Here is a 21437-nt window from a genome sequence, read left to right as displayed (position 1 = left end):
CCATTTCTTACACAAAACTTATATGACATTTTCTCTTTTAATTTTCAGGCCATTAAATGAAATATCTTGGGTATTCTTCTTCGAAACGCAGTCTTTGACTGCATTAAGCGATTTTTGTTAGCAGAAACTTATATTATAAAAAAATACAAAAACTTCTGTTTCACAGAGGCAAAGGCTTAGAAATTAAGAGCTTTCTGAGCTGGCATGTTTCATTACTTCTCTTCTAGAGGATAATATCAGGGGCATGCAAATGCCACTACTTTGAACTTTTCGGAGTCTTTCTTAACCTAATCTTAATCTACGGCTTATACAGAAGCCCAAACTCACATGTTCTGCAGTTTCAGTTTAGCAACAATCCTGTCCGATAACTGAGCCAGTTCCTTGCTTAAAGCCTGGGATAAGGACGTTTCCTCCTCGTCCACAGTCACACTTATGTCCTTTGGCATCCTGGCATACCAAGGTGTGAGCTCATCATCTTCGTCCTCACTGCTCCAGTCCCCGTCGGATGTATCTTCATCGATGCCGGGCAGGAATTGCGGTCTCTGCTGGGAATCCTTCTTCTTGAAGACATATGTGCCTTGATTCTTGCACTCCTTGATAATTTTCTTGAAGTCCCTGTGATGACGCAGGGTGACCGGATTTCCGACCAGGATCAGCAGTGCTTTGGCCCTGGATAGGAGAACATTCACCCGGCGAGGATTGCGCATGAATCCCATGTTGGCAAAAGATCTCACCAGACTGGCAATAATGATGGGCTTCTCGCGACCCTGGTAGGTCTCCACGCTGCCCACCTCCACGTTGGGGTGTCCCTGGCTTTGGAGTAGCTGGGTGATCAGTTTACCCTGAGCCGTATACGGCGCAACTATGCCAATGTCCTCCTGCCTGACTGTCCTTCCCTTTCCCAGGCCATCGTTCATCAGCCGCTTTACATACCAGCAGAGCACCTGAGCCTCCAGCTGGTTGTATGAACTGGTGGAGTGCTGCTCCCTTTTGGTCACTCCATGGGTGGCCTGAAAGATGATTGGGAACTGGGGATTGGGCAGGAGGCTCCAGTTGGCCGCCAGGTTCACATCCGCAGCAGGTGCCCGAGGGATTAGCTCGCCGTTATAGTACAGCTCGTTGAACACGCGCACAATCTCCGGATGGGATCGATAGTTTCGACGCAGACGCGTCTGCAGAGTGCGATCGTAGTTTCCGTTCTCATCTAACTTGTAGCAATCGGAACGGAGCAGTCGCTCCATGAGAGACTCACTCAATCCCAGAGATGCAGCCCGATTGCTCTTGATTACGGCTCCCAGCTGCTTGTGATCTCCGGACAGGATGACGTGGCAATCCGCCGTCTGCTTGACCCCCATAATGCCGATCAAAGCCTCCGGCTCGGTGGCAGCGCCCGCCTCGTCGATAAAGATGTGGCTGAAGAAGTTGTGCTTGCCGAGATTGTCGGTGACCAAGCGTCCCACGGTGCAGAGAGTGGCCACAGTGATGCCGTACTCGAGTATATGCGAAACTCCAAGCTGATCGTAGATATTCTTCGAGCAGTTGGAATTCTTCAACAGCAGTGCCGGCACGGATTTCAGTCCCTTGTGGTGAATGGAGCGCGAGAAGAGGCGGATCAACTGGTGCTTCGCATCCGGCTTCTCCTGCAGGGCGAAATGCTCCCGGAGACGGGCATTGCTGTCGATATACTCGCACAGCTTCAGGGCGATCGTGTCACAGGCCGAGTTCGAACCGGCAGTTACGAGGATGCGGCTTCGCGGTTGTCGAAGGCGCAGCTGTAGAATGGCCTCCACAATGGTAGTGGTTTTGCCAGTGCCTATAAAGTTAAGTAGTGTTATTAATTGTATATAGACTTTAAAGAAATTGTTGTCTTGTTTAGCCGCACAGTACGCTCTAAATCCAAATCCCATTTAAACCGATGACAATTCTATATCATCATATTTGAAATTACATATGCTTTCCATGGAAAAACTTTTAAAGATGTGTAAACGATAAGCTTTTTTAAGGCACAGAAGGCAATCCCATAAGTAATCTCAATTAATATACTTGTATGTCATTTGTTGATGTTTGACTGCTTTATACACATATGAGGAAAACATTTTGGAATCTAACAATATTTTAAAGTACATTAGAAGGGTGAGATAAACGAATCTAAACTTTTTTTTTAAGTCTAATATGTCATTCAACAAAGCGTTTACACTTTGACATTTCTCACGCTCTATGAATTCAAAATATTATGCAATTTTAACACAATCGAAATCGATACCAAAATTATAATGTAAGCGGGATCTATATATATATATTTATATACATATTTGATTTTGTAATAGTTCTCTGTCTCAAGGAACTAAGTATAAGTACATAAACTGTTTGCCGGGACTCATTTTTGCAAATTCAGCACAGCTTGTCATCAGAGACATTGCTACGATGACCAATATAATCATGTATGCATTTCTGAGCTTTGCATATGAATACATACCTACTAGAGAGAACCTTTAGGTTCGCTTACAATGTCAATGACTTGTAGACTGCTTTGGTATTATAAGTTTTAATAGATTCCTACCTGGTGGTCCGAACAAGATGTAGGGTCCCTGAGGACTTGGTCCCGCGACAATTCTCTGCACCGCCTGCAGCTGTTCCATGTTCGAATTGATGGTCGGGTTCAGCAGGTCGATGGCAGACGGAGGAGCAGGCTGTGGTGGTGGGTTTGCCCGCATCCATCTGGGCAGGACCGCGCAGTCGCGCATCTGAATCCTCGATTCGTCCACCATCTGGGTCAACCAGCTGGGGAACGGATAGAGGTAGCGACGAATCAAGGGGCTCTCCTGGAGCAGTTTGAGGGCGCGAAACATGTAGCGCATCGGAGTGCGTCTGGACCGGATAATGACATAGAAGCGCTGGCCCAGCAAGTCCTCTTCCTTGGGGCAGTTTCCACGGTTGAAGCGGATGTGGACGTTGGTGCGGCTGATCGCCTCCACGCTGGCCACATGGCGGCACATGGGATGCTGCGACTTGAGGTCCTCATGGGGATGGGGCAGCAGGGCTAGCAGCAGCTGCTTGGGCAGTGGCGAGACGGCCAGGCTGGACTTGGGCACCAGCACCACTTCGTCCAGGTTGATGGCCACCACATCCTCTGGATTCACGCCCGTGGTGCTGAGGGCAATCTTGTACCTGAGCTTGGACACGCGCTGCACTGCCACATCCTTCTGGATCAGTTGGGCGTACAGCTGCATGGTGGACAGATCCTCGATGGTGAGCAGTGTTTGCATCACAGAGCACACGTTGTAGAACTCCAGGCGTTTGGTGGCCAAGTACTCGGCGAACACCTCATTCGTGGCGGTCAAATCCTTGTCGGTGAATTCGGTGGTCAGAGCGTCCAGCATTTCGGCACTGGGCGGATAATACGGCAAATTGCGCATCAGTGATAGGAGTCTGGAGAGGATTGGCGTGGGATTAGGGGTCTTATACTGTTCCAAGAAACTCACCTATCATACTCCTCCAGGTAATTTATGTATCTTGAATCGTCAATTTCCTGCGCTTTTGGCCCCAAAGTGAACGTGGTCTCCTTCTTTTTTAGCCAATTCGCTGCATTGCGGGCTATATACGATAGCTGGCGATCCAACTGTAAAACCAATGTTTAGGACCTGCTAATAACCTATAGCTAGCCAAATCACTTACCAGCTCCAAATTCTCTGGTCCGTGCATTGTTATGTTGCTAAAAGTAGTTTACTCGGTTTAAATCACATAAATTGAAACAAAAATGAAGAAAGCCGCGCAGCTTTTCGGGGAAAACAACAAAATGATTTCAAGTTCCGTTAATTTGGCTAGTGAAGGACCAATCGCATTTGAGCTTGCGCGCTTAGCAACGATTATCGATCAGTAACGATCGCTTTGTATATCGATAGTTCATCTGCTGGGCAGCATTGCCCAGGTGGAAACAGCTTGCAACACTACTTTTGGGCCATCTCTAGTTCAAAGGTTTGTTTACAAAAAGAAATCGATATCAGCTGGTTGAAATTGTAAAGGAATCGATATCAGTTGGTGAAGAAATGGAGGATTCCGACTCAAATGAGGTCCTGATTGAGGAAATAGACAGCAACGACGTGCCGGAGAATGAGCTGGAGCAGTTCCAGGAAACGGAGCCGCTGCGCGTGGTGGACATAATCGACTGCGACGCCGATGGCGAGCGCAGGAGCTTCGAGGAGGAAGAGGAGGAAGGAGCTCTAATCAAGCGCTATGTGCAGGGCGTCCAGTGCCTGGAGTTCCCCGACTTTTGCACCAAGCTGGAGGCCAGCGACGAGGAGGAGGAGGAGCCTCTGGAAACAGCACCGGCCTCCAGCAGCGTGGAGCAGCCCAGCACTTCAGCTCAAGCTAAGGCCCCGCAGGAAAAGTCCTCGGGAAGTGGTCGTTCCGGCGGCGGTGGCTTCCGGAAGAGTCAGCTGAGCACCGCCCTGCAGGGACTGATGGGCGAGGCCAACCTGAGCTTCGCCTACGGACGCTTTGAAACCGCCGAGCGCATCTGCATGGAGATCATCCGGCAGAATCCGCTGGCCAGCGAACCCTTCTACACCCTGGCCGAGATCTATGAGAACCGCGACGAGGTCAAGTTCCTTAACTTCTCAACGCTGGCCGCCCACTTGAATCCCCAGGATCGGGACATGTGGATACGGGTCTCCGATCTCCTCGTGCAGCAGGGCAACCTGGCCCGTGCCCGCCTTATCTACACAAAGGCCATCAAGATGCTGCCCAAGGTGTATCAACTGCGGCTGCGAAAAGCGCAGTTGCTGCAGAAAATGGGCGAGACCAACGCTTCGATGTTTACCTACTTGAAGATGCTGCCCCTGATGCCGCCGGACGAGTGGAAGATGTGCCTGAACACGGCCAAGAACGTGGCCCGCTACTTTCATGTCCTCGAGAAGCACACACTGGCCTTGGAGGCCATGGAGGGGGCGTACAGCGTTTGCGGAGGGCGCTTCACTCTGGAGGACATTAACATCTACCTGGAACTGCTGATTCTGAACAAGCAGTATGCCAAGGTTTTGCGCTGCCTGCGGGAGCGCACCAACTTTGAGCTGGAGAACGACCAAGAGGAGAGTCTGGAGCTGATTTACTTCTGCGAGATACCGGATGACTATGTGCCCGAGTTACGGGCGAAGCTGTGCGTAAGCCTCATCCACATGCGGGCACACCACCTGCTGGGCTACATCATTCAGAATGTACAGGAGCACATCACTCTGACGGCGGACAGAGTGGAGCTGTACATGGACATCACGGAGGCTCTGATGCAGGAGCACAAGTACGCCGAGGCCATTGCGCTGATGAGTCCCATCACCGATGGCGACACCGTCGAGTGCCCTGCCTTTGTGTGGCTGCGGCAGGCCGAGTGCCTCCGCCAGTTGAACCGCACCAACGAGGCCATCCAGAGCTACGAGAAGGTGGTGCAACTGGCGCCCTTCTGCTACGACGCACGGTTCACCCTCTCCGCACTGCTGAAGCAGCAGGGCAGGCACGAGGAGGCCGTTCAGGCACTGGAGCAGCCGGGCGAAGCCGAGGGCCAGCCTCTGATTGCCCGCCTATTGTACGAGAGGTGTGTGATGCTGCAGCAGATCGGAAGAATCGAGGAGTTCCTGGACGTGGGCTATGCCCTGCTCAGCCGGCACTCAATCAAGCTGTACAACCGCGAGGAAATGATGGCGGCCGCAAATGGAGGCAGTGCCTACAATTCTGAGAGCCTCAAAACCATCATCCAGATGCGCAGCAAGGCGGTGGATAGTTCCGCGGAGCAGGATCTGCAGGTGAGTAGAGCTCAAGGGAGTAATAAACCCAGCTTGATACATTTCCTTAAAGGATCCCGCCAAGAATGCCGCCACTGAGACCTCCGATCTGACCGTCAAGGATGAGTTTAACCTCTTCCAGGAGCTGGTGCGTACGGCTTTTAAGCATGGCATGCACAGCGCCGCCGAGAAGATCTGCTTTGCCATGGTGACCACAAAGAGATTTACATACTACCACCACGAGATCGAGAGGATTATGGTGCTGACCTGCTACTACAACGATGACTGTGCCATAGCGTTTTCGTATCTGCGCGAGCTAATCGCCAAGCAGCCCAGCCAGACTACTTTGTGGAATATGCTATCGCTGATGATTCAAAAGGGCGATGAGGTTCGCTACTATCGCTATATGCGCCGCCTGATGCAACGCCATCCGGTGGATACCAAACCGATGCGCATTTTCCAGGGCCACTATCACCTGAACTGCGCCTCCTTCAAGTACGCCCTGAACATCTACATGCCCATTCTGCGCGAGAATCCCGATGCCCTGGTGGCCCTCTGCATAGCCGTGGCATTTAACCAACTTTCGCTGCAGAAGAAGGTGCTCCGCAAGTCGGCCTCTGTGGCCCAGGCCGTGGCCTTTGCCCAGCGCTACAAGGAGCTGCGATCCGCGGGCCATCAGTTCGGGGACTGCGCCGCCCAGCAGGAGATCTTCTACAACATCGGACGTATCTACCACCAGGCCAACATCCTGCACCTGGCTGTGGAGTACTATGAAAGGGCTCTGGCCGTGCCACTTCATCCGCTGATTGCGGAGCACGAGGCCACTCTGGGTCTGCAGCACGAGGTGGCCTTCAACCTGCACCTCATATACCGAGCCCATGGGAACAAGTGGAAGGCCCGCCAGTACCTGATGCGTTACTGCGTGGTCTAATCTGAGTAGCGTCAAGGAATAGGTATATATGTAACTATCCTAAGTAGTATCTTTAAGTGGTGTAAATAGCTTTGTAGTCATAAGCACTTTTTATAAAAGGACATTTCATTTGTGATGACTAATGACTATTTTCAGTAAGGTATTTGGTTATTACTAAGCATCAAACTGAAACGAGTGTTCTTAAAACTCATAGAAACTAGTTAAGAACGTTCTCGAAAACGATTTAAATCACTTGTCGAAAATGTATATGAAACTTCAAATCTTTAACACTTGTACCTCTGTTTTTGCAAGGAAGATCCCATTTTTATTATTAAAATTAAGGAAAAACTTTAATTTGACTTTACGACTTGTTGCTTTCTGTGTGACTGAACTATGGCATGCGCTACGGGTCGCATTTATACCGATAAGGGAACAATAAAGGGGAATACCAGTTTTACGCTGTCTTATCAAATTTAAATTTGCTTCTATAGAGAAAGCGTAGCAAGCGATATTTACGTATACTTATTTGAATGTAGATTTATATTAATTTCACAACAAATTCGTGAAGGTACATGTGTTAGAGTGGGCATGGCAAACCTTTTTTGGGTCAATCGATAGGTATTGACGAGACGAATACATTTTAGTTAACTTTTTTTTTAAAGCCTGAAAATTGTGGGCGCCACAGGCTTGGGCAGTTTGTGGGGGTTGGAGTAGACGTGGCTCACTGACGAAACAAACTTGCGCTGTGCAGGAATCTCTAGAATCTGCATGCCTAATCCCAGTATTGCAGATCTTATAGTTTCCGAGATCACAGCGTTCATACGGACAAACGGACAACAAAATTCAAAATCGTATATTTCAGCCAGGAATTTTGACCACCATTGCGCGAAATAACATTAGAAGATGGAATGCCATACACCGTTAAACTCGTTTTTAAATTCCCTATCGATTGGAATTGAAAACAGCAAGCTTTAATTTTTGACAATTTTTTGCAAAAACAAACATGAACATATTTGATGCCTACATCTAGGCGCTTTAGGAATTTAAAATGTATGAAATTAAACTGCACTTGCGAGTTTAACGGCTAAATTCTTGCTCTTTGACACCATGGGAACATAATCCGTAGCAGAAGGCAACCGTTAGTTTAGTCTAAGCAGACTAGAGATGGGCAATCGCTTGTTCGCCAACAAAGCCTCCACATATTTTGAAGTGGCACACCTCTAGACAGGCCTTAAATACTAATCGTTGGCCACCTACGAATTTTCCTGCTCACCTGGTGTTTGAAATTGAAAAATCGCTATTCACTTTAATAAAATAAATGGATTCGTAACATATTTTCTGTCAAATTGTTGGATTTATGGCTCTCAGACACCAGGCAAACAGAAATTATAGCAAGTGACAGTTGGCTAACTTGTCGCATTTATACCGATACGGGAACAATAAAGGGGAATACCAGTTTTACGCTGTCTTATCAATTATAAATTTGCTTCTATAGAGAAAACGTAGGAAGCGATATTTACGTATACTTATTACGTATACTTAACTTGTAGAACCGTTATTTTTCAAAATGGCGGCCCTTTCCATATTTCCCCTTCCCTACTGACCAATAGAAATCGATATACATGAGAAAGGACCGTTAGTTGAAAGCTAAACGCAGACTAGAGATGGACAACTTTGGACGAATCACGAGCTTGTCACGATATACACAAAGTAACAGTTTATTTTCGCCTGGTGCCTGAAAATTGGTGGTTAAACAAGGAAGAACGCTATAGTCGAGTACCTCGACTATGAGATACCCGTTACTCAGCTAAAGGGACCAAAGGAAAATGGAGATATGCAAGCAGCAAAGCGAGATTGAAATGCGCCACCTACCGGCGGTAGACAGATTTAAGCGTTGTGGGCGTGGCAAAGTTTTTTTTGAATCAATCGATAGGTATTGACAAGACCAATACATTTCAGTTAAAATTTTTTATCTAGCATGGAAATTGTGGGCGCCACAGGCTTGGGCGGTTTGTGGGCGTTAGAGTGGGCGTGGCATATTCGCGTGACAAATTTGCGCTGCGCTCAATCCTACGGAATCTAAATCTGAAATCCCATTTACTTATCTTTGATATTTTCCGAGATATCCGCGTTCATATTTACGATTTTTTGAAGTTTGTGGGCGGTTTGTGGGCGTAAAAGTGGGCGTGGCAAACTTTTTTTGGGTCAATCGATAGGTATTGATGAGAATAATACATTTCAGTTAAAATTTTTATTCTAGCATGAAAACTGCAGGAGCCACAGTTTTGGGCGGTTTGTGGGCGTTAGAGTGGGCGTGGCACTCTGCTGAAACAAACTTGCGCTGCGTAAGAAGCTCAGGAATCTGCACGCCTAATCTCAATAGCCTAGCTCTTATAGTTTCCAAGATCTCAGCGTTCATCCGGACGGACAGACAGACGGACAGACGGACAGACGGACAGACGGACATGGCTAGATCGACTCGGCTAGTGATCCTGATCAAGAATATATATACCTTATGGGGTCGGAAACGCTTCCTTCTGCCTGTTACATACTTTCCGACGAATCTAGTATACCCTTTTACTCTACGAGTAACGGGTATAAAAACCTATTGTGATAAAAACTTTATTTTAAAAAATGTCTTTAAAATTTCAGAAGTAGTTTCATTTTTAAGAAGTGAGAAACAGAGGATAAAAAGGATTCGATTCCTGCCTAGCAAGCCGGCATGGAGCAGGGACGCGACTTGGTCAGACGCTTGGAGCACGGCTGTCCGCCATTCTGGGGCTCGCTGACCACGTGGCGATGGCTTTGGGAGGACCCGACTCCACAACTAACACTGCAGGAGGACCAGGGGGACCAATCGGACAGAACGCACCCCTTGGGTTGCTCAGTTTTTGGTGAATACCCCAATCTGACCGCATTGCAGGTGTTTAGGCAGTCGTTCTCCGTGAGGAAGTTGTTCCGGTTGCCACGACATCCTCCGTAAGCGAAGGCGCTACAGCGCTCGCTCTGCGGATCGTAGGCATATCGCATGTAGGTGCCCCTGCAGGGACCCACATCTGGAGGCTGGACGCAGATGACCTTGGCCTGCTCCGCGTTGATGTGGCAGTCCGTGGGATTGACGCACTCCCTCTGCTGGTGCAGCTCCAGGCGTCGCGTGCAGCTGTCCTTATCGGCTCCGTCCTCCAGCAGGACCACACGGGTGCGGATGGTCACTCCGCGGCCACAGGTCGAGGTGCAGGGACTCCAGTCGCTCCACTGGGTGGTGGGGCAGTTCGGATCCGGCAGCTCCACCTCCTCGAACTTACACTCCGGCCGCATGCACTTGTTCTTCTCCACCACCGTGATGTGGGGGCATCGCTTGCGTCCCAAGTGGTTGATGAAGGTGCGCGTCCGCATGGTGATCCCAATGCCGCAGCTGGCCGAGCACTCGGACCACACGCTCCAGGGCGAGGTCTTACATATGCCGGCCCCCTCGCCATTGTCGCCCACCAGGGACTGCGAGTTGGCCAGGTTCTCGCCCTCGTCGTCGTCGCGACCACTGGGCTGGGATGAGCCACCACCACTAGGACACTCGGGTATGGAGGCCACGCACATCTCCTTGGACACCAGTTGGCGGGCGCACTTGCTCTTATCCGCTGCAGCGGGATACAAGTACTGCCGGCTGCGCATGCGTATTCCCTTGCCGCAGCTCACGGAACAGGGACTCCAGGCGGAGTAGTCACTCACACGGCATTCGGCTGGAAAGGATTACAAAGTTTATTATAAGTTTGGGAATGTTTTGTAGAGTACAAAAACTGTATTCGCTTAAATTTTAGGCCATGTTCCCCTGAACATTCGCTGTTGCATTTATGTTTGGGGAGCGAATTCTTTAGACGCGAATGGTACATGACATAAAACTGCGAATTCTTCAGAACAGGATATAGAAATTTATAAAGTAAAGTACATAAATCAAATGGGCTTTGAGCTTAAATTAAGAATAACTTATCACTTCGGAGAGTGAAAACTATGATTTACACTATGTTAAACTCTTAAAATCATTCTAGTCATACTGTAAATGGAAATGATTCGAAACTTTAAATGTGTCGCACTCTGTTGATTCATGCAGGGATACACTTTATAAGTTATCCCAACCCACCTCTGGTGTCCTGCTCCTCGGCGTCATCGGACACCTCCAACTGGAGGGCCTGCAGGAACTCATCATCGCAGTTCCGGGAGACAATCTTCTCACGTCGCAGGTACAACTTGGCCAGGGGAGTCATCTGGTGGCTCTGGGGATTATAAAAGGGAGCCCTGGGATCCTCGGGATACATGGTGGTGATGCGGTACATCCGCTCCGGCGGCTGTGTCTCCGAGTTGGGTGACTGACGTAAAAGATCCATTAAATATTTGAAATGTATATAAATATTTCATTTAAATGTTACCATGTAGGAAATGCCACTATCGGTGCCTGCATCCCAGGGATAAAGATCAATGTCCAGTGACTCCTTCCAGCTGCAATCCTCAGTGCAGAGATCCAGTCCACTTATGCCCACCACCCAATCCGGGGAGGGTCCAAACATGGACGCCAGCGATACCTTGGGATGCTTGCGATCCACACGGAACTTGGCGGAGGTGTTCTGGTTGACATGGGGGTACCACAATCCGGCTGCCTTGATCAGGGTGCGCAATTTGGGCCCATTTCCGCGCAGCTCTGTTTCCAGGGCAGTCGGGGAACCCCACTCCGCCAGGGAGCGGAATCCCGCGGTGGCTATGTGGTTCTCACCCCAGAAGGAGAAATTCGACTCGTGCGAGGCTCCAATCACATCGGAAAAGTGCGTCAACCAGATGGCAAAGGGATAGTCCTTGGGATGGGTTTCATTCGACCAGATGCCCTCGAAAACAAACTGGAAATTGGAGACGAAATCATGAAATCCCGGGGATTTATGAGCTCTTCCCCCGACTTACGCTATACTTGGCCTCATCGCAGGCGCAGCATTCCTTTTGGGCAGCAACTGCATCCGGTTTTCGCTCACAGATCACGGTGGATAGGTTACCATCGTCCGCGAACCAGGCCCTGGGACCCTCGTAGACCATCGCAGACAGGGACACACAGCCGGAACCCGCCTCCGGAGCCACCCACATCACCTGCACCTCCGTTTTGGGCAGATCATCCGCCTCGGAAACAGTATTTACACATCGGTCGTTGAACTGGGTCAGGGAGTCGCTAAACAGCTGGAAGCGACCCACTCTCCTCGGACTGGCCGCCTGGGGACGTCGTGCTCCGGTATGAGCCTCCGCAGCGATGGTGAAGTGGGTGAAATGCTGGATTTTCGTATGAGTTCGGGATCCAAGTAGTAGCACTGCAAAAATATTTAAAAGTCGAATTTAAATTTCGATAATAACAAAACACTAATCGTTTGTAATCGATCCAGCACTAGAATCAACACTATAGTCGTCTCGCTCCCGCTGCCGATTTTTGAGAAAACACGCAATTTCGCGCGAATTAAACATTATTAACAAGTTAGAGTGGCATATAAGACTGAATTGGAAAGCAAAAGATATTTAACTGATCAACAGATTAATAACGGAATCCACATATGACAACTGCATCCTGATTCCTATTAAATTAAATCTGATCGACGATGCCAATCACAAAATTTTTACCTGCCAAAGACATACTTTAATCAGACACAAATTTCATACCATTCAAAGAGCAACTATCTTATAGAGAATATGCAAAATTTACCAATGAAGCACAAATAAACTTGTAGATAATTCTTTTTAAAAATAGTTTAATTCCACCTAGAAAGGTAATCGTGAATCCTGCCACCGATATTCCGATATATATCGTATTTGGTCCTGCGAACATCCCATCACTATCAAACATTGCTAAACGTAAACCAAACAAAAATTCTTTAATTCGTTGTTTTACCATTAGTTTTGTTTTAAATAATGTCGTCCTTTCTGGACATGTTGTCGGGCAGCGGGGAAGTGGACCTGAAGAAGTGCGGCGACGTGGTGGTCTCGCCCTGCGATAATATGATCGCGCTTTACTGCCACTTCTGCCGGGACATTTTCACCCAGCTGCCGGAGTTCCTGAGACACCTCCAGTGGGCGCACGCCGATGCGCTGCACTTCACCAAGGAGCACAACGTGTACAGCGTGGAGGAGCTGATGTCCGATGAGCTGGAAGGCCAGGAGGATGCCCAGTCGGCGGGAGACAGCAGCAGCAGCGGGGACTCCGGGGTGCAGGCAGAATCGGAGGAGCCAGTCGCCCCCAGGGATTACCAGGATGACTCACAAGATACCAAAGAAAAACGTAAGCAACTAGATGCATTCCCTTTATATATAGGTGTCATTTTAAATCCAAAATGTTCCACAGTTAAACCAATATATAAAACCGATCAACGAAAGGTTCTGCCAGATGAAAATGACTTCAGGGAGAAGGAACCAAAGCTTCAGGGTCGGGGATTCAAAGGACCTCGCAAGGCTGAAATTAGGGGAAAATCCCTGAAGATATGCGAACTAAAAAGTCACGCTATAGCCAAGAATTCGAGGAAACACATGAGCGTCGTGAAGAGCCGCATACTACAAGCCATTAAAAGCGACTTGCCTGCAAATCTTCAGATGAAACCACCAAGTACTAAATGCAGTCTGTCCATAACTGAACCTCTACAGGAGGACAACATACCCACACATAGCTTTCAAACACCTCTTAAACCCGTGCCAATCCCATCTAGTTTCAGTGTAAGGAAGTCTACTTTAACTAAGGCAGAAGACTGTGTGGCGAAGAAACCACTGAACATGAAACCAAAGCCCATTTCAACTGTTGATGGAGTTGAAGTTTGTTCTGCTTCAAGTGTGGTGAACAAAATGCTGGAAATCTCCAAATCTGCCAACCAAAGTCAAGTGGTTAGAAAGAGAAAATCATCCCCCTTACAAATACGACATGTCGAAGTTATTCCACCTCTTAATGTAGTTCCTACGGCGTTAATTAAACCAAACGAACGTATTAAAGACATTTCAATCCTTCAGCCTCTTCATAAACTTCCAAAGACGTTGATTAAACCAGAAAATGCTATTGATAACAGTTCAAACATTTCAGCCTTGGACAAAAAGGTTTCCAACCCACAGCAGACTAACAAACCGTCGCTGAAAAGAGTTTTCGGAGAAAATAACCAAGACACGAATCAAAGTCTTACAGGGCGCGAACTGAATTCAAGCATTGCCAAAAATCCATTAAAAACCAATACTAAAAAGTTTTTTAAGTTCAGTGCCAAATTGGAGCAGGAAAACCTACTAAGACGATCTACCGACAATATTGTATGTTCTGTTTATGAGAAGAATAATACGAAACTTAGAACACTTGTGTTGGGAAATAAGAATGTACTAAAAAAGGAGCAGACCAGTCCCACAAAAACTGCACGTTTGACAACTCCCTCAACAGAAATTTTGAAAAAAGTTGGGGTGAGCAAATAATTGCAAACATTGCCCCACTTACTTCTAATAAATTGAATCCTTTTAGTTGCCAGCAATTATAGATAGCAGCTTTGAGGACACAAAAGCGTTGGACGAGTTGGTGAATTTGCGCGAAAAGGCTGCCCAGTTTAGCAAAATCTACAGAAAGTACGACTCCATTTGGAACTATAGAAATATAAACCCGCCAGTCAAACATGAATTCATTGCTTCCAAGGTTGCCGCACTAACTGCGGAAGTGAACTTTGCCATGAAGTGCAACCTGTCCGAAAGCGATATTAAACGCATTGTTAACCTGATCTTAGTTTGGCACAAAGATATGGTTAATGTTCATACAGTCAAACCTTCAACTATTACGGCCACCGATCAACGTCTTTTAAATTTATTCAAGTATTTGCCTGTTAAGTTTGCATACTTTTGCGAGAGTTGCGACGACATCTTTACCTTTGAAGAAGTCTTCAAGAAGCATTCGATGTCCCACCAACCCGCTCCGTACCGTTGCCCAATATGTCATAAAGCTTTCAAGCACCAGGGATTCTACGATAAGCATGTGCGAACCTTTCATGCCTAAGCAGCAAATGGGGAGAAAGGCTTCTAAGTTATTGTTATACTCATTGAAAAAGTGGGAATACTGTTTTCTTTAGAGTTTAAATCTTAAAGTTGCTTTACCTTGACTGATGGGTAAAGTCTGGGTTTTTTACTGTAAGTTATCTTAATTATAAAAGTTAATCTACTATATTTTTATATTTTACAACCAGTCTGTCTATTCTGTAGTTGAGTTTCAAATAAAAAGCACCCCACTCAGTTCCTTTCATTATTAAGACAACATGAATATTACCCACATATAGCATTATCAAAATGCGAGTTGAACTGAGCCGATGGACACCCCATGATCTGGATTCTCTTATCGCCTCGATGGCTCTTGTTTTTGTTTCTCAAGTGACCCCGCCGATTACGAAACCAGCCAGCCACCTTCCCGACTTACAATTATACGTCTTGCCGGGCACATATCCGTTGGGTCCATCGGCCACAATTAATTTGTATCCATTGTCGCCGCGTGTGCGTCGACCGTGGTTCAAGTGGGTGGGCGCCCGGGGACATGCGGTGACCGTACTAATTGTCAGCCAGACGACGACGACGAGGCGGATGAGCAGCGGCAGCGATTGCCCCATCTCTCCAGTGCTTTGTTTCCCGCGTTATCACTTGACTCGATTTGTGGGCTGGACTGCAGCCGCGACCGTTTCAGGCGAGGCTCAAAAACAGACTAATCGAGCCGGAGAGGCGATAGAGCTATCTTCAAGTCGTACGGCGACCCGATGCCGGATGCTTCGGGAACTCTGATTACAAACAGCACTCGTGCGGTGATCTTGACTTTCTCAATCCACTTGCTCCTTGATTAGTTTCTATTTGGTATATATTTCGTGGTATAAATGTTGCCGTACAATTTACAAATAATATTACAATTATATATTTCCATATCATCGGTAACAGTGTTCACTATCGTAGTTCGTAGTTCATAAATTTGTAGGTTGGCTCTGCGCTCACCAAGTAGTTTGATCCGCGAGGATGCGCCCTAGGAAACTCAACGTTGGTCGAGAACAAAGCAAATATACTGATAAATCAAACTGAGACTGATCACACGGTTGGCATTCGATCGGTTAATAGGGAATACATGTGAGAACAATAAAGCATAGGGTCATAAATCACAATTGCAAATTAAGTTAATACTAAAAGGTCAGAATAGGCGTTTCCCGGTGATCCAAGAGGTCTGCAAAGAAGAGTTTGGTGAGTATGAATAGTAACTTGGAATCCATGAAGTGGTTTACCCTTAGCAATGCTCCACCAGGGCAGTGTCACATAGGTGAGGAATGCATTGAGCGGCGTCGACTGCTGTCGCCTGTTCTCCTTCCAGAAGTGAAAGGACTGCGTGAAGCCCCGGCTGGTCCACAGGGGATTATAGGCGCCGTCGTCGAGTTCTAAAAGTAGACAAGGCACACAGGATCAGTAAAAGGAAATCACAAGTACAAGAAACTAAGTACATGCATTATAGAACAAGGAACCGTCATAATGAGCCATAGATATAACCTTTTATTGCCTTTTTGGGCACATCACACCAGTAGTAGATGTTTGTGCCATCGGGAGTTCTGCGCTTGGGCACCAAATGCAGCATCTTGCTGACATGAGCCTGCTTGGCTGTCCTCGGCAGAGTAGCACTGCTCGCCTCCTGGTTGCCATTGGCCACATCCAGCATGGGCGTCAGCTCCGTGGGCGAAATCACCTTGGATACATCGCTCTCCTCGTTCTCATTGTTCGCGTTCGGTTGCAGTGGATGGTTCTCCGGCTCCACAGGCATGCGGACGCACTTCTCTAAGCGGTTCGGTGGCGTCTTGGGTGATTCCACCGGCAGCTCCTCACGTCCACGAACGCTGATCATCAGCTTGCTATCGCTCTCACTCAGGATGGCCATTTTGGCGGCTCCAGCTCCTTCCGATTCACTCCCATTCAGGGAGGTGGCATCATCGGCGATCTCGTACTCCTCGGTTTTGGAGGTGTCCGACTTGGGGTTATTATTATTGACTGCTTTGTTTTTGGCTGCTGCACCCGATTTGTCCTTGTCCTTGTCTTTGTCCTTGCCCGCTTTAAGCCGCTTGGGCGACATCTTGGCCAGAAAGTTGGTACTTGAGCCGTTGACCTTCTGATTTGACGACTTCTTGTCGTTCTCCTTGTTCTTATCCTTTTCTTTATCTTTGTCCTTCTCGAGATCCTTGGCCTTGCTCGAGCGCAGTCGTGGGGGAATGATCTTCTTGGTGGACACTGGAAGGCTGGTCCTGCGGTCAGCGGCGCTCAGGGAGGCGCTCCTGGTGATGCTCCCGCCCTGCTGCTTGCGCTTGTGCTCCGACGGAAGCCGGAAACTGTTCCTTTTGCCAACCACCAGCTCGCTCTCCACACTCAGGATGCTGGTCTTGGGCTTGGGACGGGTGGGCCGCTTGTCGGGCATCTTGGCCAGGCAGGCGGGCGACTCGTTGGACGGATCCTCGCAGCTGGGGCAGTAGACCTCGGACATTTCCGGGGTGTCAGTGTTCTTGGCCGACGCCCAGCGCTTCTTGCACTTCTTGCCACCAAAGCAGTTGCATCCCGTGGATGAGCTTTGTCCGGAGGATCCGTTGTTTTCGCCGGACACGGTCACCTCCACGGCGGCACTCAGTGGGGGCGGAGTGACAGCCGGAACAGCAGCTGCCGCTGGAGCTGAAGCTGAAGCCGGTGTGGAAGTACTCTCACTTGGAGATTCTTGGGGCAACTTTTCTTGGTCACCAGTCGCGAGTTTGTTTATCTCGCAGTTCGGATTTGGGTGCAGTTTTGCCGCGGAGGCCGAGAAAGCAGGACGTTGCTGATCTACAAGTAGATATAGATCGGTTTTGCGTTTTAAAAGCATATACATCGACACACATGTACAACCGAGGATCGGCCCAAGCAACTTAATCGGTAATTGGCAACAGAAAGCAGTGGAAATAATAACCAGAATAGGGAAACACAAAAAGCTAGGGGATCGATTGCTGGGAGGTAGGGAAATGGGTGCCTAATGAATATACAATCAAGCCACCACCACGTAAATTATAATTTCTAAGGGAAGTTGGGAAGATGGATGGGTCTATGGGATGTGGTGAACGATTCCCTCCATGTGTCAAAACAAAAGCCAAACGAAATATAATTTTGGTTGTCCTTTGTGTAATAGTTGTCCTGCTTTCTCGGCAATGTCTGGTGTTCTCTTTATATATATACTCTGGAGTCGTTTTTAGGGGCACATAGAAAGTATATATATAAATTTGATAGTAGGAAGTTTTGTAAAAGGAAAATCAATGGAACCACAACACATTACGAGAAGTAAATCAGGAATATGAACGGAAATGAAAGGAGCAAGCGCAAAAAGCAGAACTAACTACGGTAACAACTGCAAGCAATGTAGAATACTAAATATCATGCAACTAAAGGATGCTCAAATGAAGAGGTAACTATGATAAATAATTAGTGGTTCACACTGACCATCGCGCAGATCGCCGGCCTCGATCTCGGACACCTCGCTGGCCAGCGAGTCCAGACCCTCGTTCTCCGAACGCGCCTTGGCTCCCACATTGGGACTGGTGCCGCTGCCCACCATGTCCTGGTTATTGGAGCCCTTGGTGCGCCAGCCGTAGCGGGAGAAGTTGTTGAGATTGGCACTCGGATCGCTGAGACGTCGCTGGTGTCGGTAAGTGCAGTAGTCGTCGTTCTCCTCCTCCCACTCGTCCCACATGTCGGTGGCGCAGAATCCCGGCTCGCTGGTGGGAGTCTCCACTCCGGAACCCTTTGGCTTGGTCACCGCCATCTCGGCGTGGCCCTTTCCCTGTGGTCCCTTCATCCGGACGAACTCACAGCGCGTTTGGACGCCAGCTCCACTGCTGAAGAGGCCAAAGGACATGCGCTGCGCCACCTTGGAACTCAGACTGGATTGCTAGGGACCAAAGTTAACAGAGTTATATAAGAAAAGGTTGACTCTGGGTGAGATTTCCACTTACCCTGGCATCGTAGACCTTCTTCAAGGCATCGTACCGTATGGATCCCAAGAAGATCACCCCCTGGACCGCTCCGTCCTTGTCATTGGCCACCAGCTCCACGCACACCATCTCCCCGTCGCGCACCAGGATGTCGCTGAACACCTCGTCAAAGTTGTCCACCATGAAGCAGATGTGCGGGTACGTGATCTCCTCGCCCTCGCCTTTCGTGTCCATCTTGCGACGACTGGGACTTGCGTACACCCTCTGCGAATGCCTCCTCAGCACCTGAAGCTCCTTGGGCGAGGTCCTGGTACAAATGGCCAGGGTAAGTGTGTAATCGAACTGGTGGATGACCATGTTGAGATACACAGTCTCCTCCCAGTCCACATCGGGATCGCCGATGGGCAGTTTGCGCGAGTCCTTGCGGAATACCTCCACCTCAGTCTGTTTTGGGAATACGTTGCTATAGATTAATAGGTAAGTGCGGTTGAACCAGAGGCTCACCTCAAATTTTGGCATGTGGCGCGAGGAGCTCTTTACGTGCTTCTTGCGCACAAAGAAGAGCAAGTCATCCGAGTCGATGCTGTGCTCGGGCTCTGTCTGGAAGAGGAAGTGCCGCACGAACAGGTCCGTCCAGTAGGTGGTGCCCTGAAGGACCACGAAGCCGCCATCTAAAAAGGGGAGGAAACAAGGTGGTTTGTTATTATGTATCCAAAATGACTGAGCTTATTTTGTAGTTTTGGTATAACAGCAACTAGAAGGAATAAGTATTGGTAGTTATAGAACTTTTACTCCAAGAGAAGATCTGCTGTTCTATTATTAAAATATTCAGGTCATTATATTTCAAGAAAGTTCATATGTAAGTACTTATAATCGATGCCAATCGATTTACAAAGGATTGGGTTCCAAACTTTTGGAGATGATGGGACGTCAAAATATAAACATAGATAGAGAGAATTATCTTTAAATTAATATTCTACCATGAATCATAACATTATAAAATTTCGAAATAGGTTTCTATCTCTAGCTCAATCCATTTTCTTCTTTTTCCTCCAAGGATGGTGAGCACCCTTGAAACCTGGGGATGCTGATGTTGACCGACAGGTGGAACAGCTGTTTGCGGTTTTCCCATCCTGCCTTTGGGCCCGATAAAAGTAAAAGCCGCTTATGTAAAGGAAAACAAAGAGGTTGGCCAAATGTGGGGCGGAAAGGGCACGCACACAGGCGCACCAGGGCACACACACATCCTTGGGGGTTGCCCCGTGCGACAAATCGATAAAGTGCAAATGTAGACAAATTTTCCCTGCAATTCGGAGGAAAATCGGGTGCTCCGGAGGCCGGATTAGGGCGATACCCACCGTCCTTGAGCAGCTGACGCATCTCCTTGGTTCGCTGGAAGTTGATGTCCTCCAGGAGCTGCTGCAGCGGCGTCTGGGATCCCTTCAGCAGGGCGGCAGCGGCGCTGGCGAGGGCCATCCTAAAGGGGGATTTCCACGGTTCCGCGCTTCCGGATGACGAATGTCGCTGCGGAATGGTGAGAGGTGGTGATGGTGCCACTATTTCACAACCTCCAAGACATCACGGCGTTTGCGGGGGGTGGTGGTGGGCGGCAGCGTGGGGGGCGCGGCTAGAGCTGTATATTTTCCAGCATTTGTTGTTGCTCCGCGGTTGTTTTTTTCTCTATTTTTTGCAATTGGAAAATGTAGTCGGCGGAGAGGAGCAGCTTATCTCCTCGGCACATGAAAATCGCAACTGAGCAGCAACTCGCGAACACCCTCGCTTTTCCTTCTCCTCTTGGGGGTTGTTTTCTCCCTTGTCCGCGGAGTATCCCCCATCTGTATTATCAGGCATCAGCTGTTCCCATCACCTCACAGTCTCTTTGTGCTATTTAAACTTATTTGCCAAATATACTGTAATCACAACTCTTTTGTCTAGTTCTTAAGCTTTTGTTTTTTAATACCGCTAACAACTAAATAGCTGTAACGTAATAGCTGAAACGTAAGTGTCGGCATAACGTAAGGGCAACGTAAGTGTCAGTGAAAAAGGGAGACAGCCTCAGCGTAAGTGTCAGTAAAAAAGGGAGATGCAAGATGCGCACATACATGTTAACAATTAAATAGCTGTGGAAATCTCGGTACTGGAGCAACAATGAACTGCTCACAAGTTCCATTTACAGGGCTGGGTTGTCGATATCGATAAACGGGACCGGGCCGGACCGGTAAATTTAAACGCGTGTCCATATCAAGGATACCTGATGGGGCCTTCAATGACTCCAGCTTCCTTTTCCTGAATTCCATCGAGTTTAAATGTATGAGGCCCTGCTTGAAGACATCGTCGGGCCCCCGGAAGCTAATGTTCATTAAGGTTCCACCGTTCACTCAAAAAGTATTATCACTCACTAAAGCACTAAAAATCAGAGCAAGCACCGTAAAAAATTCAAGGTAGACAAGATTTTTCAAAATCCTGCAAAAGGATCCATAATAAAATAGGATCGATCGATATCGCATGCAGAAATAATGGAGAATCTGAGGCAGGGTCAACTTTGATGTCTAATTTTTAGGAGAGTATTATAAAGCAACATAAAAAAAATTCTACGAAGTACACTAATATATATACCATAAAGATACTTTCTGCTCATTATCAGCATCAAAATATATAAGAAAAAGTTTTAAATTAACGGAAAACGGTTTGGTAGTGTTGCCAAACAATGAACTTAATCGATAACACTAAGCTTACGATAGAAGCTTACCAGCGGTTATCGAATTTAAA

At 48.0% G+C, this 21437-nt stretch overlaps 5 protein-coding genes across 6 annotated transcripts; 2 read left to right on the top strand and 3 right to left on the bottom strand.

Moving 5' to 3' along the window:
• Positions 1 to 41: 41 nt before the first annotated feature.
• Positions 42 to 7052, bottom strand: LOC119552184 (putative helicase mov-10-B.2). The gene is made up of 5 exons (XM_037862029.1): positions 6979 to 7052; positions 3676 to 3712; positions 3483 to 3619; positions 2561 to 3429; positions 42 to 1813 (listed from the first exon to the last, which is right to left on the bottom strand). Exons 1-5 carry the CDS (start codon positions 7002 to 7004, stop codon positions 324 to 326), a joined length of 2559 nt encoding a protein of 852 aa, XP_037717957.1. The 5' UTR covers positions 7005 to 7052; the 3' UTR covers positions 42 to 323.
• Positions 3983 to 6820, top strand: LOC119552183 (general transcription factor 3C polypeptide 3). The gene is made up of 2 exons (XM_037862028.1): positions 3983 to 5792; positions 5845 to 6820. Exons 1-2 carry the CDS (start codon positions 4047 to 4049, stop codon positions 6700 to 6702), a joined length of 2604 nt encoding a protein of 867 aa, XP_037717956.1. The 5' UTR covers positions 3983 to 4046; the 3' UTR covers positions 6703 to 6820.
• A 2235-nt stretch (positions 7053 to 9287) lies between the features above and the next one.
• LOC119552101 (spondin-1) lies at positions 9288 to 15404 on the bottom strand. The gene is made up of 5 exons (XM_037861885.1): positions 15122 to 15404; positions 11626 to 12020; positions 11103 to 11564; positions 10817 to 11042; positions 9288 to 10418 (listed from the first exon to the last, which is right to left on the bottom strand). Exons 1-5 carry the CDS (start codon positions 15306 to 15308, stop codon positions 9391 to 9393), a joined length of 2298 nt encoding a protein of 765 aa, XP_037717813.1. The 5' UTR covers positions 15309 to 15404; the 3' UTR covers positions 9288 to 9390.
• Positions 12526 to 14957, top strand: LOC119552102 (protein teflon). The gene is made up of 3 exons (XM_037861887.1): positions 12526 to 12979; positions 13043 to 14127; positions 14186 to 14957. Exons 1-3 carry the CDS (start codon positions 12613 to 12615, stop codon positions 14705 to 14707), a joined length of 1974 nt encoding a protein of 657 aa, XP_037717815.1. The 5' UTR covers positions 12526 to 12612; the 3' UTR covers positions 14708 to 14957.
• Positions 15405 to 15580: 176 nt separating the features above from the next.
• On the bottom strand, positions 15581 to 20621 carry LOC119552100 (uncharacterized protein KIAA0930 homolog). 2 transcript variants are annotated; one of them, XM_037861883.1, is made up of 7 exons: positions 20027 to 20621; positions 19173 to 19339; positions 18690 to 19112; positions 18178 to 18625; positions 16222 to 17529; positions 15963 to 16112; positions 15581 to 15904 (listed from the first exon to the last, which is right to left on the bottom strand). In XM_037861883.1, exons 1-7 carry the CDS (start codon positions 20142 to 20144, stop codon positions 15864 to 15866), a joined length of 2655 nt encoding a protein of 884 aa, XP_037717811.1. In that variant the 5' UTR covers positions 20145 to 20621; the 3' UTR covers positions 15581 to 15863. The 2 variants fall into 2 exon arrangements, with proteins under 2 accessions (XP_037717811.1, XP_037717812.1); XM_037861884.1 differs by lacking the exon at positions 16222 to 17529 and having other exon boundaries at positions 20027 to 20616.
• Positions 20622 to 21437: the final 816 nt, after the last annotated feature.

The sequence above is a fragment of the Drosophila subpulchrella genome, chromosome 2R, assembly GCF_014743375.2.
Source record: "Drosophila subpulchrella strain 33 F10 #4 breed RU33 chromosome 2R, RU_Dsub_v1.1 Primary Assembly, whole genome shotgun sequence".
NCBI lineage: Eukaryota > Metazoa > Arthropoda > Insecta > Diptera > Drosophilidae > Drosophila > Drosophila subpulchrella.
The sequence above is the reverse complement of the archived record's forward strand: the minus strand, read 5'-3'. Positions and strand labels throughout refer to the sequence as shown.